A 20,857-nucleotide genomic window follows, 5' to 3' on the forward strand; every position below is an offset into this window, starting at 1 on the left:
AAAGGTAAGATTTAACTATTAGGAAGATCTACAGTGTCTCTTTGTCTCCTACCACACTTGCTAAATAGCACAGTGAAAGTGCACAGCGATCCGCCACCGGATCGCCACTGCCGCCATGCCTCCCAAGGACGACAAGAATAAGGACGCGGGCAAGTCGGCCAAGGACCCCGTCAACAAGTCCGGCGGCAAGGAGAGAATGCTGCTAGAACACAGCCATACAGCCCGGAAACCATACAGCACCCAAGTTATAGAGAGTAATTTGGGAAACTGTTTCAACATGGAGTAGATGCTTCGCCGCTGCTGTTTTGTTGAGAAAAAGCTGTCAATGTTCTAAAAATAAATCTTTCCAAAGTGGTAGAATAATCTTTTAGTAATCATTACTCTAGTAAGGATCAGATTTCACAAAATTTTAGGGAATCTTCCGTTGCGAAATACAGACCAGACTGATGAAAGACTGAATAAGTAAATAAAATCAGTTGGGTTTTTAGACTGAATGCTCCCATAATGTGTACTTTGGTCAGCAATGTCATTCCTACACTGATGGTTCTTCCCAGTATTACTAGCTTTTGTCTAGTCATGGTTTAAACACAATAAAATCTAACACAGCTGGGAATTACAGCAATTTGAATGCCACATAGATTGTACTGCCAGTAAGTCAATTTACTTACCGCATGAGTATAACAGTTAGCAGCATGCTCATAGCAAGTGGGTTTATAACGGCTGTTTGCTGGAGCTGGATGGTTCATGAATCTGTTGAGACAATTGAAATCCAGTTTCCATGAATGGATACTTAAAATGATATAATGAATACATTTATTCAGTGGCTTAGTATTTGATATTCTTGTTGTTGATCATAGTTACACTGAAATATTCCTGAATGGGAATCTGGACAAAGAGTCCTCATTAAATTAGCCTAAGAAGAAAAAGAGCTCAGTATGTAAAGATGCCAAGAATTCCACCAACATTAGCAAATCTCTTTAGCACCACTATGAACCCATATTTCTTTTACATTTAAACACAATTATGAAAAAATGGTCAGCAATGCCAAGGCTAACTTGTATAATCTGCATCTTCTTCACTCTTTCTTTGTGTAAAGGGCTACATTTTATTTATAGCGAGTAAAGAAAGTCAACCCTTACAGACTACAGATGTAAGTCGAGCTGTGATATATCAAAATATACAGACATGAATTAAAATAGAAAGGAAGCCCAATTAGTTAAAGCACAGTAGTTCTTCAGGTCAGGGCAACATGATCAGGCTGAAGAATATGTCATTCTAAGCCATTATAAGACTATGCATACTAAAATTAGCAATACTTAAATCTTGCTAATGTCAACAGCCCTAAACACACAACTAACTTCCTTATAACCAAAGATTAAATACACACACACACACACACACACACACACATCTATACAAACACACGCACACACCCCCATACACATATATATGCCTTTGTTGGTATGCCCACATTGTCCTACCGTGGTGGAAACATTGGAGCATATTGTATGTTACTGTCCAAAATATAACTCACAAAGGGAAGCTCTATTACCATCGATCATGGGTAAAGCCTCTCCCAAAGTTTGCATGGTAAAACTATTTAATAGCAACGATCCTCTGATTTTAAGGAGAACAGCTCACTACTTGTTGCAGGTCATGTTGCTAAGAGTGAATTAACAGCATACGTTATACCTTTTCTTGTTGTAATTTTGTGTAGCACAAATATGCCTAATAAAGGTCTTTGTATTGTATAAGTACACACCCTTTTGCTCATTTCTATGTTGTTAAATCTGCCACGTAATAAGGTGGCGGGGAAGACTATGAATCGAGCAAGTCTAAGTGCTCTTCTTTGATTGGGATTTGTTAAAAAAATGTAGACAATAAGCCATCCTATTCTGTTGGAACGGAATTAGAAAATATAAGGGTGAGAATGTTTTCCTGGCAGTCATGGTTAGATCAGCAAACTCTTTCCAGTAATTTTGTTTTTTAGTAATTTGAAAGATTCCAAACATGAAAGAGAGTAAAGAGAATCAAGAGATACTCCAAGCGATTCAATCTTTCTCTCAATTAAGTTAAACCAAGGATGAGCCTACATATCAAAGAGAAATAAACCAAGGAATTATCAGTGTATTGTTAAAGACTTTCATGGCCGGAATCACTGGGGTGTTGTGACGTTTCCGGGCTGTATGGCCGTGTTCTGGTAGCATTCTCTCCTGATGTTTTACCTGCATCTGTGGCTGGCATCTTCCGCTGAAGATGCCAGCCACAGATGCAGGCGAAATGTCAGGAGAAAATGCTACTGGAACACGGCCATACAGCCCGGAAACCTCACAACACCCCAAGGAATTATCATTTTGTGAAAAATGCAAACGTAACCAAAACTTAAAAGTTCTTAACGAGGCCTTATAAACTAATGAATTTTGGCCAAGTTCCAAGCAGCTAGCCGCAAAGGGAACACAATTCTGAAGTCCCATAATGTTGCGAAAGAATTTTGATTGAAACGAATTCAAGGAATTATCGACAGTTTGAATCCAAATTGGAGCTCTATACAATAGTTGCGTTTCTGTCTGCGTTAAACATTTTTAATGCTGCTGGGCCTTTTCTATGGAAAAAAAACCCCTTCAATTGCAGAGCAACTGTTAGAAACCACTGCAACAGTGGTTTTTTGTGGGGCGCCCAGGAAAGATTATAAGAGAAAAGAAGTCCAAGATATTTATATCGGTTAACCTGCTCAACAGGCACATTATTTATAGACCAGTTATACTTTTTTGGATGGTGTGCAAAGACTTGGTCTTATCATCTATAAATATAAAAATGGAACCATGCGTTTGTTGCTTCGATAATAACCCCGCACCTGCTGGCCCAAACACTCTGAAAATTTCACAGACACTTACTCATTCCCCCGACTGTGTTCTTACGTACCTCCCGCTGTCAGACAACACACCTGAGCCAGGTAAAACATCGTTTTCCTGGCACACCAGGCCATGAAGCTGCCTGTGTGTAACTGTCACCCTTAAAATGTTCGTGCCCTTAGAATGTTCACTCAGATGGCCAGATATGAGCAGTGAAAACAGTACATAGGCAATGACTCGAGTGGAAGTGAAACACATACACACGTTGCCGTGTGAGACATCAGGTGGGGTTCCCCCCCCTCACACGCAGGTACCATTCACTCTCTGTGCCTCACCTACTGCTACCACACAACACACCTACTCTCATACACATTCAGCGGAGGGAGAGGGAAGGGACAGAGGGGGAGGCATGCAAAGGAAGAGAAGTTAGGGAGGGGACAGAGAGTGAGGGGTGGCATGCAAGGGAGGGGAGGCAGCGGGCCCAGCATCTGGATATGACCCACCCACCCTAGCAGAGGGAGACGGAAGGGAGGGAGGGGGAGGGGTGGCATGTAAGGGAAGAGAGGGTGGGAGAGGGAAGGGACGGAGGGGGAAGCATGCAAGGGAACAGAAGTTAGGGAGGGGAGAGAGTGAGGGGTGGCATGCAAGGGAGGAGAGGGATGGGGCCCAGCATCTGGATATGACCCACCCACTCTAGCAAAGGGAAAGGGGAGGTAGGTAGGGGGAGGGGTGCCATGCAAGGGAAGAGAAGTGAGGGAGGATGCGGTTACATACATCAATGACATTGCACAGTATCAGCCTGCACGTTTCCATGAGCACGTACTGCTGGCCTCTGCAATTGATTTGCTGCTACTGTCCCTTTCCCATTTCACCACAATAAGCCACAGCAACGCGTGGCCGGGCCCCGCTAGTAATTGATAACTAACTAATCCCTGCCACCTCCTGAGACTGAGAAATTATGTACGTGTACACTGGCCAAAAAATAATAGAGGCTGGACTACATTTAAACTCCCATACCAGTTAGTTCTTGCCAAAAAAAGACCCTGTTCTTCTACAAGATGCACAGATAATAGAATGCAATGTTATAATACAAGTTTTTAAATTAACCATGTTGCAGCAAGCAAGCTGTTATTCCTAGAAAAGTTTGGAAAGATTTCTCCAAACTAGTGAAGTGCAAGGTTTGAGGGACCTCGATCTTTCCTTCCCTTTCTGAAAACATGATCCTAACTTTTGGGGGTGGCTCATAAAGGTGAAGAAAATTTGTTGAAGCCTGAGCGAAGAAGCTAATTCAGAAGTAATTTTTTTAAATTCTGGCTTATGAAGATCATAGCCCTTGACAGTGTAAATGTTTTCAAGTAGAAAATTTAGTCTTATTGTTATGTTAAGTTTAATTTATTGCATGACACTGTGCCTCCAGATGCACTATATGGAACAGAAAATAATTCACATCAAGAGAGAATATTTGAACACATTTTTCTGGTTGGATTATCTGTACAACTGGATAACCGAAAAGAGTACATGAGCTTTGCAGCATTCAGCCATTAAAAATGCTCACAAAAATCATATTAACACAGTACAGATAAGTTAATATTTGTGCTTCACCAGGATAATTTGTTTCAGTCTATCCGAAATTTGCACAGGAATCAACAAACACTCCAACCAGCCCAAACGTTGAGTGGTGGGGGTGAAGGAAACAGAAGGAGGGAAAATGAAGACCACCATTAAAGAGGGAGCCAGAAAACAAACAAGGAAACAGAAGGGGCATGACAGGGGCGCAGGACACGGAGGACTGCACAAGTCCTCAAAGATCCCCTTCCTTGTCGTGAATACAGCAGAAGTGTGAGGATGTGATTTTTGGAACAAAACTAAGCACATGGAGAATGGGCACTCAATCCACCTGTGTCTGTTGCTACTGTGTTTCCCTGAAAATAAGACAGTGTCTTATATCAATTTTTGCTCCCAAAGATGCGCTATGTCTTATTTTCAGGGGATGTCTTATTTTTCTGTGTTCTGTTCGACAGACATGCTTCCAAACAAAAACTTTGCGACGTCTTTCTTTTGGGGGATGCCTTATATTTCACACTTTAGCAAAACCTCTACTACGTCTTATTTTCCGGGGATGTCTTATATTCGGGGAAACAGAGAGAGATAGACCTGTTTCTCCAGTGTTAGAACTACAATTCCCATCAGCCTCTGTCAGCATGGCCAATTGGCCATGCTGGTAGGGGCTGATGGGAATTGTAGTTCCTGAACATCTGGAGAGCCGCAGGTTCCCTACCCCTGGTATAGTATATCTCAGAAAAAGATGCTGGTCGGGTTGTATGTTCCTCCACTACGTAACTCAACATACTGGACTTTCTTTGTTGTCAAATACTCCACCTGTGCCTACTGGTTTGCAAAAGGCAAGTATTGGTGATAATCATTCAACGAACTATAAAAGTTCTTGTATCACAGTAACAAGTTCAATAATGCACAAAATGGTTTTGACAAAGGCAGCACGTTAAAATGAATAAAAATTCTCACATTCGTTCGGAACTACATTCTAATGTGGAAGCATACAATTTTCTCGACTGCTGCACTTCAACTGACGATACAGACATTTTTTTCTGAGACAGGAAAATACTCACAGTGTGCCCCCATCCCAGCAAAAATGGTACCTCTCTAAAATAGTCTTATAGAACTGGAGGCCGGCTGAAACAGAGATAGACTGCAAGAAAGCAAGTCATGATTTGCAGGAGGGAGATAAAACCACTAACCCATAGGTGTCAAACTCGCGGCCCTTCAAATGTTATGGACTACAGTTCCCATCATCCCCTGCCAGCATCATGCTAGCAGGGGATGATGGGAAGTGTAGAAGAAGAAGAAGAAGAAGAGTTCGGATTTATATCCCTCCTTTCTCTCCTGTAGGAGACTCAAAGGGGCTTACAATCTCCTTGCCCTTCCCCCCTCACAACAAACAACAACAACAAAACCTTTATTAGGCATAAGTTAAAATCTCTACAGACAATAATTCTGTACATAAGTACACCTGTGCACTAGCCAATATACCACTGGTAATCAATATTAACCCTCCAGTTGTTTTATAATGTGACTGTGCAGACTTACACACAACACACCGAGTCTACCCTGGCAGAATCTAGTTTCAATGTGAGTATACTTCTTCAGTGTGAGTATACACAGTCAACATATTTCCTTGATATTATGACAGATGACATAGGCCCCTTCCGCTCAGCAAATGTATAATGGGTTGCAGTCAGGATAAAGGAACCGTTTTGCGGTTTTTGCATTCACATGCATTTGTGCAGGCAGCGACCCGAGTCCATGGAAATAATCCGGGTTGCTGTTGTGCCTTTGCACAGAAACATGACTTTTTCAATTACTTCCCACCTATACGCAGCTACATAGGCATGCACAAATGAACTCCCACAGCATAGCTATGCTGATGTCCCACTATAAGACCATCTGCACCTGTGCAGATACGCAGATGTAAGTTGCAAAATGAAAAAAAAGGAAAAGGGGGGCAATAAAGCGCCTCCTGCCGAGCCTTGCGGTCACGAGTAACTGCAACCCGGGACATTGGAAGACTCACTACTTAAGTGATTTTTTAAACCCCGGGTTGGGGTAAATAACACAGGACAGGCTCGTTTTGGGGGCGGGATCTGTGCAAAGTCCCCCCCCCCCAAAACGGGTTTTTCAGCGTCCTATACCCGTTTTTACTGGTTCGTGTGGAAGGGCCCTCAGTGAAGACATCAACTCAATGTCCAGCAGCTATGAAAGAGGAAAATTCTACAGTACAGATAAGAGACAGAGAATAAAAAGGCCAGTATGATTTTGCCACTGAATACCAGCTGCCCCACTGTCTACCAATCTTGATCCTCCTTGATCTGAGATTGCAAATGTCTTAGCAGACCAGGTGCTCGGGAGCAGCAGCAGCAGCAAGCCATTGCTTTCACATCCTGCATATGAGCTCCCAAAGGCATCTTGTGGGCCACTGTGAGTAGCAGAGTGCTGGACTAGATGGACTCTGGTCTGATCCAGAAGGCTCTTCCTTATGTTCTTATGTCTTTGTGCCTTGCTTGTGGGCTTGGGAGCCACTGTGGAGTGGGGATGCTGGATAAAATGCAACTTTAATCTAACCCAGGGTGGTCTTTTGATGCTCACCTGCTAATTACACTACAAGAAAACATTTTGCTGGCCACTGTCGCATTCTCTAACGGTCCGTATATTCAAGTTTTTTTTCTGTATCCTTCCATTTTTACATTTTGGTTTCAGTTCTCCACGGAAGCTGGCTGATTTATAGAGCAAGCCTGCTAATTTCACAACGTGCAGCATCTTGAAATCAAGGCTGCAAAATTTTGAAAAACGCCTCAGTTAAAGGCTTGGAAAAAATAATGCACTGAAAGTTTTTTTCTCAAGCTCGCCCCCAAAAGTCACTTTTTAACTTTGCCTTTGTTTGCAGCTGCCCTTTAAGAATTCTGAGACTCAAAGAGAAATTCCTTGTCCTCTGAAGCTTCTTTTCATTTGCTGTAGTGAATGAAATCTGCTACTGTGTCTCAGCGCTTGAGAAATGTGAGCTGCCCCCCACCTACCCCCGGACTTATCTGGTATATATTCACTTCCTCTACGCTGAGAGAAGCCATCCCAGCTAGGTCACCGCTGGCCTGAATATCTAATACGCTCTCTAGCTACTTCATTCATGTTTGACAAAGGATGAGCCGATTTAAAATCTTTGGAGTAGGATACTAGAACCTGTGAATTTTCCAGGTTTCGCCAAAGTGTTCCTAAGCAATGCATTGTCGAAGGCTTTCATGGCTGGAATTACTGGGGTGCTGTGTGGTTTCCGGGCTGTATGGCCGTGTTCTAGCAGCATTCTCTCCTGACGTTTCGCCTGCATCTGTGGCTGGCATCTTCAGAGGATCTATCCTTCAGATCCTCTGAAGATGCCAGCCACAGATGCAGCCGAAACGTCAGGAGAGAATGCTGCTAGAACACGGCCATACTGTTCCTAAGCAGTCTTCCCAGAAGTACAGAGCATTTCAAAGGTACATTTGTGTTCGTGGGTTTCCCAGAGACACCTGGTTGACCAGCATGGGAACAGACTGCTGGACTTCATGGATCTTGGTCTGATCCAGCATGACTTTTCTTACGTTCATATAAACTGGTCACAAGAACATCAGTCCAATACATCTATCATCTGCTTCATGAACGGACTTCATATTTCATATTATACCTCCTTGCTGAAAACCAGCAGTTCAGCACTCATCTGCGTGAGAAAGATAAATGTGTTCTTCACAGGTTGTTCAAAGGAAGGACAACAAAACTGGGAGAGAAAAAAGGAAAACAGCCAACATGTTGCTTGTGTCTATGAATGCAGGGGCAATCCATGTACTGAGAAGGTCTTACCATGCTTCTAACTAAACATGGCTATTCATTCATGTTTCTACTCCTCCTTTGTCAAGAATATACATTTCCCAAGATTGGAATACTGTAATAGGAGCAGAGAAGAAATATACTAGAATAAATACATCATGCAGGCTTCTAATACGACATATTCAGCATCAGATGCAAATATTTATCCTAAAAGCTCAGTTATATTGTCTATAAACTACTTCATTTCTGATCTGAGCAGATCCATCTTCAGTAGGATTCTGGTTCTATATAAATTTTTTTCAACTATTTATTAATTTACTTTCCTCTCTTGCCCCTCTTTTCCAAGTTCTACACTGGAAACAGCCAACAAGAACAGGTTAACACTGCCCTATGGAACAGTCAGTCATTGAGGAGGGAAAAATGCTAAAAATCCCGTTACCACTATATATAAACAGGAAGTTCAGTTCCCTATGAATGAGGGGGAGGACGGTTTATAAACCAAATAAATAAATAAATAAATAAATAAATGATATATGATCCAGATATATGAACTTTCACCCAGTTCAAAAGAAAAAAAGTCCTTTTTACCATGATCTAGTTCCTTTCTAAAAGTAAAAGTACAACCACCCCTCCTCTTATTATTCAACACAGGTCCACCCTCTTTCCCCAGAAACTGAAAAAGAAATTAGCCAATACTTCTGAATGCTGTGTAATTTTAAGAGGCTCTCAAAACAGAAACGGTGTACAATGTCAGATACTGAAAAATCCAACATCTCAACAACCGGAAAGTCCCACATCAATTCTTGCCAGTGGGGTAAGGAAACGAATGTACGCATACAAAAAAAAAAAATGGAGCACCACCCAGTAGAATAAATCAGAATAGTTAAATTAGCACCAAGTTCAAGATTTTAATTATCAAAGGTCTCAACAGGCAAAATAATTCCACATCTGAGCCAGGACAATACCGTATATACTCGTGTATAAGTCGAGTTTTTCAGCACATTTTTTTGGTGCTGAAAAAGCCCCCCTTGACTTATACACGAGTCAGGTGTTATTTGAAAAAATATTTTAGGGTTCTTACTTTGTCAGCAGCCAGGGGACGCAGTTTTTAGGTTTGTGGCACCAAAATTTCAGGGTATCATCAGGTGACACTCCCGATGATACCAGCCAAGTTTGGTAAAATTTGGTTCAGGGGGTCCAAAGTGGGTGCCCCATCCCCCATTGTTTCCAATGGGAGCTAATTGTAGATGGGGTACATTTTGAGGGTCCATAACTTTGGCCCCTTTTAACCAAACTTCACTAAACCTGGGTGGTATCATCAGGATAATCTCTTCCTGATACTAGCCAGGTTTGGTGATATTTGGTTTAGGGAGTCCAAAGTTATGGATCTCCAAAGTGGGTTCTCTCATCCCCCATTGTTTCCAATGGAAGCTAATAGTAGACGGGGCTACCCTTTTGAGGGTCCATAACTTTGGACCCCTTGAACCAAACTTCACCAAACCTGGGTGGTATCATCAGGAGGCTCTCCTAAAGATACTCTGAAATATTGGTACTGCTAACATAAACATTCCTCCCCTGACAGGTTGTGTGAATGTCCCTTCTAAAATGACACCTGCCATGTGAAATTTTAAAAATATGTACACTAAAAATAATGAGCTATTCTTTTAAAAAGCAGGGTAGTTTTGAGTCACAGTGAACAGGCGTGTTCATTCCAGTTTTTATTGTATGATCCATTGTTTAAAACCCTTCCTTACAAAAAAGCTAAGGTTTTTGTACTTTTAAAGTTATTGTTGATACCATATTCTTCTTGTTGACCCTCTTTTCCACTTACAGAGCTAGTTTACTGTTTTTCTTTGAAATAAATATTCAAAAACATTTAACCTACTGATGCCTCAATTAATGTAATTTTATTGGTATCTATGTTTATTTTTGAAATTTACCAGTAGCTGCTGCATTTCCCACCCTCGACTTATACGCGAGTCAATAGTTTTCCCAGTTTTTTGTGGTAGAATTAGGAGCCTCGACTTATTTGTGGGTCGACTTATACACGAGTATATACGGTATATATCCCTCAAATCAACAATACTACAATATACAATGGTAGCTGAAGGTAGTATAAATGCCCCAAAGATGCAGAGCAGTAGAGAAAAGAGTAGAAAAAAATCACATGGTAGAGCAGATAAATTCTCAGTGGGAAGAGATATTCTTCTTGGGAACACAATTGGGCGAAGGTTTTTAGTAGGATCTGCGAAAACACATCCTGTGGATACAAATATATGCTTTCTGGACATCCATGTTGAAATTTTGTGAACTGTGTTCCTGCAATCACATGTCTAAGTCAGTGTGGGAATATTCCCACATACTTATTTTTCTTAAGAGAGGGGTGCCAAACCCACTGGAAATTTACCTGCAACAGCAAAGATGCACTTCTGCAACAGGCAACATAACAAGAATCAATCAATGGCTACGCAGCAAGATTAAGTATTAAAGGTCAGATAAAAGCTGATAACACCCAATGCATTCCAAGATAAAATAAGTTGTTCATCAAGGCAAAATTGATGTAAAAGAGGTTCCTATTCACAAGCATGGTTGACTAGAGCTTCCAAAAAGGGTGCTTTTCCACACCAGTCTGGACAAGACTTGTTCAAATAATACATCTGAAAACAGCTCCATCAGTTTTCATACAGCAGCCCCAGACTTCAGCACTTATCAGGGGGCATCCATTGAAAATGCTGGGGGGAAGAATTAGGACTAATAAAAGGAAACACTTCTTCACGCAACGTGTGATTGGTGTTTGGAATATGCTGCCACAGGAGGCAATGGTGGCCGCTAACCTGGATAGCTTTAAAAGGGGCTTGGACAGATTTATGGAGGAGAAGTCGATTTATGGCTACCAATCTTGCAATCTGAGATTGCAAATGCCTTAACAGTCCAGGTGCTCGGGAGCAACAGCCGCAGAAGGCCATTGCTTTCACATCCTGCATGTGAGCTCCCAATGGCACCTGGTGGGCCACTGGGAGTAGCAGAGAGCTGGACTAGATGGACTCTGGTCTGATCCAGCTGGCTTGTTCTTATGTTATGTTCATATTCAACCGTTTCTTTGGACCTACACTGTTACAAGGAGAAACCACCTTTCCATTCATAGGTGTCAAACTCGTGGCCCTCCAGATGTTATGGACTACCGTTCCCATCATCCCCTGCAAGCATCATGCTGGCAGGGGATGATGGGAACGATAGTCCATAACATCTGGAGGGAAGATGGAAAGTTGTCCCACTATTAAAACAACCAATCCAAGTGGCCAAGAGTTTTGGAATAATTCCCAAGAGATGGGAACTGTACTTTTCATGTGAAGCTGAATCAATCATGTAAAAATAAAAAAACCTTGAGGATTAATAATTTGATAATGATTAAGATTTAGGAGACCCACCAGGGAAGGTGTTTTAGAGTTGGTGAATAGAAGACAGTGACTTAAGCAAATTTGTGATGGTTTCTCTGATAATATTAGAATGTTACATTGGAATCCGTTTTGGAATGATTATATTAACATCATCTTGAGTAGATGTTTGTTATGTTTCATATCTTTTTATATCTGTCAAATATGCTGTGAACATTAATAAAAAACAGTATACATAAAAAAAGAGTTTTGGAATAATTCCCTGGGAGTAGGCCAAAAGTTTTATTCATTCTTAAGATACAAAATGCAATGTGGAAAAGCAGAAGGCAAGGAGTGACATAGTAGGAGGGCTGATTTGGAGTAAAAGCCAATGTAGATATGCTGTTTAGAACCCGGGCTGTCCTATAATCAGGAGTTCACCAGTCTTATTACGATCCAAGATCAGCAACCACCCACAAAAAACAACGTGATGAATCAATCCTACAACACATACAGTCAATAAAATATTCCTCCAAACAAACCGTTGTACCAAATCAATCTTATTACGATCCAACATCAGCAACCATACACCAAAAACAGCGTGACAAATCAATCTTATAAAGCATAGTCAACATAGTATACTAAACTAAACTAAAGCACAGTAAACTAAAATATTGCTCCATATAAAATATAAATGGATGATATCATTATTACAAAATGAGCCAATTCTCGCCTTGTTTTGCACAAAATGTTGCCTTTACTATTGCAATTCTGCTTTACCTACTCTGGAATAATTACCACTCCACATTGCTACTGGCATAACCATAACCCTGAAATCCACCCACCTAGAGAAACACACATTCACACTTCAACTACCAACAAAAAACACCCTATGGCTGTGGTTCCCAACCTGGGGTATGTGTACCTCCAGGGGTACACGCCAAAACATTTGGGGGTATGCATAACATTACGTTTGCTAATGCAGGGGTGCAATTTTAGGGGAATGGGTTGCCAAGGGTTACAGGTATTCCTAAGAGAGGGGTGGCAAGTCCATTACACATTTACCCACAAAAGCAAAGGGAATATCATCATGCACAGAAACGAATGGCTACTGAGGTTAACTAAATTAAATAATCTTTAGGAAAAAAAAAACCCTGTAGCTCCTAGATCCGCAAATCTCCATCCCTGCTCTAATGAGAATCCCCAGAAATGCACTTTCAAAATAGAGAAGGAAACCCAATTTTTTTTTCAAAAAAATGCATCAGTTGCATCGAATGCAAAATATAAAGGGGGGGGGGGCGGGAACCACGCAATCGCCCTTAAAGTGATCCTGACCATGCCATTCGGGAACTTTGCAGGGGATCTAGGCTTGCAACTCTGGGGATCCCCCCACCCCACCCCAAAAAAGAGAGAGTCAGCGTCGCCCATTCACCTCCTGAATCTCTCTTGCAGCCGCCGCATGGGAGTCTGCTTCGCCCGCCTCTTCTCAAGCTGGGGGTCGGCACGGGGGGCTCCGCGCGGCTCCTGAGGCAGCCAGGGCCGGAGTCCGGGCCCGCATTGGCTTCCCGGCCCCGAGCGGAGGGGACCGGGCCGGGGAGCGACGGACGAGCGCCCTCCGCTATCCCCAACCGGGCGCCCGGCTCCTCCGCCCCCTGCAGTGTCAGCCGAGGCCTGGCCAAGGAGCTCCGCCCACAGGAGCCACCCGTTGGGCGGGAAGAAGGGAGAACAATGGGCGGGAAATGGAGGCTGAGGTGAAAGAGGGGTGGGCGGGAGAGGACGGGGCGGGTGAAAGCAGGACAGCGAGGGAGGGAAGAGCTGTGGTGGCTCAAATCCAGTGGAGGGGAGGATGAGTCATGGAGGCACCGGCTGGCTTCTTCTCTGCTCCTCTTCCTCGAGGAGAATTGGTCTCCAAGCTTGGCTGAGAGGGAAACGGAGGAGTCCTTTGGCTCCAAGGAGTCCCCAAGCTAGGAAGGATGCATGCAGACGCTTTGGATAGGAGGTGGCTGGCGAGCACTCAGGGCAAGCTGGCAGGGCCGTCCCGGTCCCACGAAGGCTTTATTGCAGTTCAAGACTTATTATTTTTGCAGTCCTGCGTTGGAACCAGTGGGCTGAGACTGGAGAAACTTAACACAAGAGGGTTCTGGGAAGGATGCATATGAAATGGCTGGCGAGCGCCCGGGCAAGCTGGCAGTGCCATCCCACGAAGTCTTATTGCAGTTTAAAAACTTATCATTATTGCAGTCTTTTGCATTGGAATCAGTGGGCTGAGACTGGAGTAACTTTGCACAAGGGGGCACTGGGGGTTCTGGTTCAGTGATAGGAGGGGAGGCTCCTGTGTAAAGCTACCTTAAATTTATGGGGGCGGGGGGGGGGAGGCAGGACAGAAATCCCTTAAAAGCAATACTTAGGAAGGAATACTCACAAAGGAAAATAATGAAAGATTCACAGTCAGGATCTCCTGTGGCAGGGTATTTTCACTTCAAAGATATAAAGTGAGGGTGCTTATTTGAATGGATGTAATGGCCCAAACTAGGCTGATCTCAGATGGTAAACAGGATCGGCCCTGGTTAGTATTTGGATGGGAGACCACCAAGGAATTCCAGGGGCACTATGCAGAGGAAAGCAGCGGTAGACCAACTCTGTTAGTCTCTTGCCTTGTCACGCAGGGGTCTTCAAACTACGGCCCTTCAGATGTTCATGGACTACAATTCCCATCAGCTCCTGCCAGCATGGCCAAGTGGTAGGGCTCATGGGAATTGTAGTCTATGAACATCTGGAGGGCCATAGTTTGAAGACCAGTGCCCTACAGGGTGGCCATAGGTTTTACAGCTATTTACACTCATAGTGAAAGAAAGGACAACTTTCCTCCTACAAAGATTCTCTCATCTGCCAGTCTCTCAGAAGCTGCTATTAGACCTGCGGGGAGAAAAAGATGGCTGCTGTACCTGCTGCTTTCCCCCCCTCCAGTTATGCTCCTAGTACCTTTGTGGATGGCAAACAGAAGGAAATGTTTGCCAGCTTTTAGAACTGACCCCAAGGGTAGATGTCAAGCTGGTCTAGCTATCAGGATAGAGAAGAATCTGAAGATAGCTTTAACCCAGCTCCCATCCCTTCAAAATTTTGTCCAGCGGGTTTCTCTCTTAAGAAAATAAGTATGTGGGAATATTCTCTGAATGGACCTTTTCCGCTTTCCTTTCAGCACCATTGCGAAGTCTCGCGGGAAGACGCTTGACAGTGGGATTTCGTGATCCCATTCACAAAAGTTGTAATTGTATCTTCCTTTTGTATTGATGTTTCTTTATTGGTGTTCGGTAAGGGACTTGCCCCCTTACCTGCCCCCTTTACCTGCCCCTTTGCCCCTTTGATGGATGGGTATAAAAGTTCTTGCGCTTGGTTACAAGAGCAGACTAGCAAGGATGGAGCTAGCAGAGCAATTGAGAATACTAAAGACAACAAAGCAACAGCTTCAGGAGGAATGCCAGAAGCCATAGATCTGCAGATGAGATGAAAACTCTTCTGCTAAGCTGTGGCATGTCAGTAGGGACAGCTTCAGTCTCTACTGTCCCGAGGAGCCCAAACCCAAAGGACGAGGTTCAACTCAAGGAATTAGAGCTGAAAAAGTTGAGGCTGCAGGCAGAGAAGGGGATAGAGATCCAGAAACTGAGCATGCAGGGAGAGCAGTGGAAGGAGGAGAGGGAAAGCCGCAGGCTGGAGAGAGAGGAAAAACTGTTCGAGAGGAAGGAGAAGATGAAGGTGCAGCAGCAGAGCACATCCAGAAGGTGTCAAGTGTAGGAGGGGGGAAACAAATGTGCTGCTGTTCTTAAATTAATTGATTATTTTAATGAATTGTTTTAATGAGATTGTTATTATGCATTTTATGGATTGTTGGTGTACAGCACAGGTGTCAAACTCGCGGCCCTCCAGATGTTATGGGCTACAGTTCCCATAAGTAGCAGCAAATCAATTGCAGTAGTCTACTGCATCATGCTGACAGGGGATGATGGGAACTGTAGTCCATAACATCTGGAGGGCTGCGAGTTTGGCACCTGTGATGTACAGTATGTTGTGAGCCGCCTCGAGACCTTCGGGGATGAGGCGACCTATAAATCCAACCAATAAATAAAAATAAATAAATAAATAAAAATGTTACCAGATAGGAGTCCGCTGCCCATGTGGAAGAGTGGGGAATCAAACATGGGCCTCTAGAGTCCACTGCTCTTAACCACTACACCACGCTGGCTCTAAACTGCCCTCACCAAATCTTGTGCTGAGCAGAGAAGTGTTTTACAAAATGTTCAGTGTTGGTATCCCTTCTCAGTGGGTACACACAAGGGTGAATGGGGGCACAAAAAGAATTATACCTCAGGGGAAAAAAGTTAGGCAGATTTGCTGTTATTTGTCCAGTTACGCATCAAAGGCTTCTTTTGTATTTTTTTTTACAAGCATCTCAGTCACTTTGCATTATGTATGCCCTTTTTATTATCTAAAGAGATGCAAATCTGGCCGAATGACAGGTTTATATGAAAGGGGGGGGGAGGGGTTTAGGTTCTAATAGCTGCTTCCATTTCACAGATGGCTCAGGCCAAATAACTGGAAGTCCAAACAAGAAGAAAGAGAAATGGTTAATGCTACAGGATGTTGGCTGTGACAAAGACTCTACTAAAAACAGGAAACAAAAAAACAAACAGAGCTTGTGACAGCAACACATGCTCATACATTTCATACAAATCCTACAATAATCTGGGTCCTGCATGTTCCCTAAAGCCAGAACTTTACGTGCACATTCACTGATAGCCATCAGACAACCCTAACCCTCACCCCAAAACAGCCTTTTGCATCAGAAAGAATATCTTCAACAGGGAAGCCCGCAAGAACATGATGAACTGATTTAGATAACCACTTTTAATGATTTTAATGACCACCGGAACAGAACATTACTGCTAATTAAACTTGCCAAGATGTACTCTTTAGCTTGATATGCTACCTGCTACCTTGGATACTCACATTTCAGGATCTCCCGTGGTCTCAAGCGGCTCCTTAATAGTCAAAGACTTCCTTTTTCTACTCCATAAGCCGTTGGCCATTTTAACAGAAGAGCAAGACTATAGTGCTGGACTCTTTCTCAAGCGATGGAAGATCAGTTAAATGGGTGGAATCCTTTCCTTCTCCTGGTGTAGGTTGATTGGACTTGTTCAGTCTTCAGAAATGAGAGTGAAAACAAATTATGAGTTTAGGCATGCACAAGAACTGGTCTGCCCACCAGAAATGTATGGAGTAAGAAATGATGAAACTTGCCAGAGGATGTGACTCCTCTGGCAACAAGCAGTCTGGGGGAAAGGTCGAAAGCACTTAAGGACAGATCTTTTGCAATATAAGTAGGCTGGATAATAACACAGTGAGCAAAGGTGATCCCTAATGGCTGACTTTTTCTTTCTCAAGCTCAGCTGTATCAACAGGGTTATCAGTTTTGAAAGCAGCTGGGGAAAAAAAGGCTTTCTTCAACTCAGTTTAGCCTGGAAGAGCCCTCCCCCCCTTAACTTGGCCAATTTGGTCACCTGGATCTACACCCTGCTAACATTGAAACTAGACTACTGTAATGTATTCTACATAGGTCTCCCCTCAAAGTCACTTTGGAGACTTCAATGGGTGCAGAATGCTGCAGCTGGATTATTATCAGGAAGTAAGCAAGAGCATGCATGTGATTCCAATTTTTATTTATTTATTTATTTATATATCAGATTTAATGTACCACCCCATCCCCAAAGGGCTCTGGGTGGTGTACAACCAGTGGTGGGATTCAAATAATTTAACAACCGGTTCCGGTGGTGGGAATTCATGTGGAGGAGTGGGGAATTGAACCCAGTTCTCCAGATTAGAGTCCACCACTCTTAACCATTGCACCAGGCTGGCTCTCTGTATTGATCTAAACTATCCAATCAGCCTCGAATCTTCAAAGAAAACCTGTGTTCTACAATGACTAGTTCAATGGCTACTTCTGCTGACTCCACTGCATACATTACTGCAAGTTGGGTTGCCAATTTCCAGCAAAGGTCTGAAGCTCTCAAGAACTGCAGAGATTGGTTTCACCGGAAAAATGGCCTTTCGAAGGGAGGACTCTCTCGTCTCACACCCATGCTGAACTTGTGCTGGCTTTGAGAGTGCTTGTACTAGAAGTGAAACCATACTGAGAAGATTAGCATCTCTGCTGAGTTCTCATCCCCAAACTCTACCCTCATGGCTCATGGATTTCCTCTACTGGAGCTGGCAGCTCTAGCTGCAGGTCAGTGGAACTCCCGAGCGTTTTACAACATCAAGCAATTGAGCAGAGAACCCCTGGAAGGTGCCACTATATTAAAATTTGGGATTTCCTCCCTAATCCAAAGCAAGCAACAAATTAATCAGTAGTGGATTGCACACAGAACAAATATAACATATTTGAGATATTATAAAATATGTTTTGGGGAAGAACTTTGCACAGCAATCTTCTCCAAAATGAGTTCAGCCCGTTATATTCCTCTCAACCTGGGTTTTTTAAAAATTGCTAAACTAGCGATATTCCCCCTCCCCCCCCAACCTGGGCTGAAGACAATTCCTGCCTGCTGAGCTAATGCCAGCAAGCAGGGAACAGTTTATTTCTCCAGCCCAAATGTCTTACTTTCATTTCCACTGCACACACCTGCCATTTTGGGTGCTGCAGCAGATTCTTTGTAGAGATCCCCCACGGAGGTTTCCCCTGTTTGCAATGCAGCTCATCTGTTTTTCCACTTTATTTCACTTTAAAAAGTAGATGTATAAAGTTTGTTTAGCCTAGCAATCCTGTGCACGTGTCATTTTTCCCTTTTTTGTTTGTTGTGAGGGGGCTGTCTGCGAAGCTATGGCAACTCAAATATTCATTCATTCATTCATTCATTCATTCATTCATTCATTCATTCATTCATTCATTCATTCATTCATTCATTTATTGTTTAGTCTTATATATCGCCCTATCCCCAAAAAACTCTGGGTGGTTCACAACAAAATCAAATCATAGTACAACTAAACACAAACAAAATTAAACAATTAAACCATACAAATAAATTACCAATCCCTTTTTTAAAAACAGCGGTTAATACAGATTTAAAATCAAATTCAAATTCAAATGTCAGATTTCAAAATTCAAAGGCACCCAGCAAGCCCATTGTTAAAAACCCTCTCCAACGGGAAGACTGCTAGCTCCGTCAATAGGGTATAAAATATAGGCAGAGACGAGAAATACACATATATTGCAGCTTTGCTTATCATGTCCTCTAAAGGACAGATGATGTCATTGTTAAATACTGTAGTGATTGAAAAAAATGTGCACATGTTTAAATTAACACTGCGAAAAATGTACTATAACCAAACTTTGTAAACATGTTGTGGAATAAATTCTGGAAGGACAAAATCTACACAGAAATCACTGCTAGTGCAGGGAAAATTACTGTTTAGAGACTACAGTGCGTGATGACAACCTGTGTAAGAAAGGCCTATGACCGTGTCAAAAATATTATACACCTTGACCGGAGCCCCCCTAGATTTTGAGACTTCAACCTGCCAAGCTGGAACTGCCCATGCACACCAAGTTGATACAGGAAGGTTGCATTTGACCTATCAAGTCTTTAAACGATGCCACAAGATGCTGTCCTGTCTTACGCACATTTGTGGTAGGCATACATGAGTTTTGACAGAATTAATTCCCAGCAGCTTTTCCGGGCTCACAGATAGAATAAAAGAGGGCCAACAGCTTGGCACAGAAACCCAGTTGCTACAAAATCAATGTTCAGAAGTAAGTATGTTCTTTCTGTTGTGCATCTTAGGCTGCCAGCCTTCAAAGGACATGGCAGAATTACCTGACTGACGTAAGGATTACACATTCGTTTCGGGAAAAGACAAGAACCATCAGTGACTCGGCTTGTTGCAAACAATAAAGCTTTATGATCCGTCAGATTTTTTTTTTAAATCTGCCACAATTTTGGGATATGTTTAACATTGTATGATTCATTTGTACTGCCTGGACTTTTTTTAATTGAACTTCAAAGTGGTTTCCTTGAGGAATTAGGAATTTTAAATGACAATTGGGGGTTTGCAAAGGTAGTATGAACATATTTTGTTCACAAACTGCCAATGAAACCTACCGTGTTTCCCCGAAAATAAGACAGTGTCTTATATTAATTTTTGCTCCCAAAGATGCGCTATGTCTTATTTTCAGGGGATGTCTTATTTTTTCCGCTCCACAGCTGCATGCTCTGGTGTTCTGTTCGTTGGGCGTGCTTCCAAACAAAAACTTGGCTACATCTTACTTTCGGGGGATGCCTTATATTTTGCACTTCAGCAAAACCTCGACTATGTCTTATTTTCAGGGGATGTCTTATATTCGGGGAAACAGGGTATAACTGTGTACTTGATGGATGTGCAATTCAGATATGGGGGAAGTGTGGAAGGTGGCTGAGGATGACGTGGCAAAGGACGTTCCGCTCCACTTCCAAAGGGGCTTCCGGTGATGCAGGAAGGAGGATAATCTGAAAACTTTCTTGCCCCCTGAATTGTCCCATAGCCCAAACAGGCTCCACCCCTGGGAACACCCCAGCCTACCCCACCTCTGCACAAGCATCCATTTGGATGCTAGCTTTGCTCTGCGGCAGCACCAGCTTCCCGATTTTGCCGCCACGGAGATGTGAGGCGCCCGACCACTGGACCCTTTGCCCTCCCTGCTGCCAGCAGTGCCTCGTGTGCTGGCAGAGGGGGCAAATGCATTAGTGGGACCCGGCACTGTTCCCAAAGCCCATTCATCCTCCCCCATCCGGATTGGGCTGCCCACCTTATATAGAATTTCAGTGGGATTCCAATCCTCCTATGAAATATACTGTCCAGGGGGCATACATTGAACCAGGGGGCATACATTGAAAATGCTGGGGGGAAGATTTGGACTAATAAAAGGAAACACTTCTTCACGCAATGTGTGATTGGTGTTTGGAATATGCTGCCACAGGAGGTGGTGATGGCCACTAACCTGGATAGCTTTAAAAAGGGCTTGGACAGATTTATGTAGGAGAAGTCGATGTATGGCTACCAATCTTGATCCTCTTTGATCTGAGATTGCAAATGCCTTAACAGATCAGGTGATCGGGAGCAACAGCCGCAGAAGGCCATTGCTTTCACATCCTGCATGTGAGCTCCCAAAGGCACCTGGTGGGCCACTGTGAGTAGCAGAGTGCTGGACTAGATGGACTCTGGTCTGATCCA

At 43.1% G+C, this 20,857-nt stretch overlaps 2 protein-coding genes across 3 annotated transcripts in view; both read right to left on the reverse strand.

Annotated features, from left to right (window-relative positions):
• Positions 1 to 16,791, reverse strand: part of MMD (monocyte to macrophage differentiation associated) — a 36,258-nt gene extending 19,467 nt beyond the window's left edge. The window contains exons 1-2 of one of the 2 annotated variants that reach the window (XM_048490437.1): positions 16,601 to 16,791; positions 669 to 750 (exon numbers count right to left, since the gene is read on the reverse strand). In XM_048490437.1, coding sequence (XP_048346394.1) covers positions 669 to 750; positions 16,601 to 16,680 — 162 coding nt within the window. In that variant the 5' untranslated portion in view covers positions 16,681 to 16,791. Of the gene's footprint in view, positions 1 to 668; positions 751 to 13,028; positions 13,371 to 16,600 lie in introns of those variants that run through there. The other variant, XM_048490438.1, reaches the window with a different exon arrangement.
• SMIM36 (small integral membrane protein 36) overlaps positions 16,728 to 20,857 on the reverse strand; it is a 73,600-nt gene continuing 69,470 nt past the window's right edge. The window contains exon 2 of the mRNA XM_048490439.1: positions 16,728 to 16,793. The gene's annotated coding sequence lies outside the window, so the exon portion shown is untranslated. The remainder of the gene's footprint in view (positions 16,794 to 20,857) is intronic.

Source organism: Sphaerodactylus townsendi, linkage group LG03, assembly GCF_021028975.2.
Source record: "Sphaerodactylus townsendi isolate TG3544 linkage group LG03, MPM_Stown_v2.3, whole genome shotgun sequence".
NCBI lineage: Eukaryota > Metazoa > Chordata > Lepidosauria > Squamata > Sphaerodactylidae > Sphaerodactylus > Sphaerodactylus townsendi.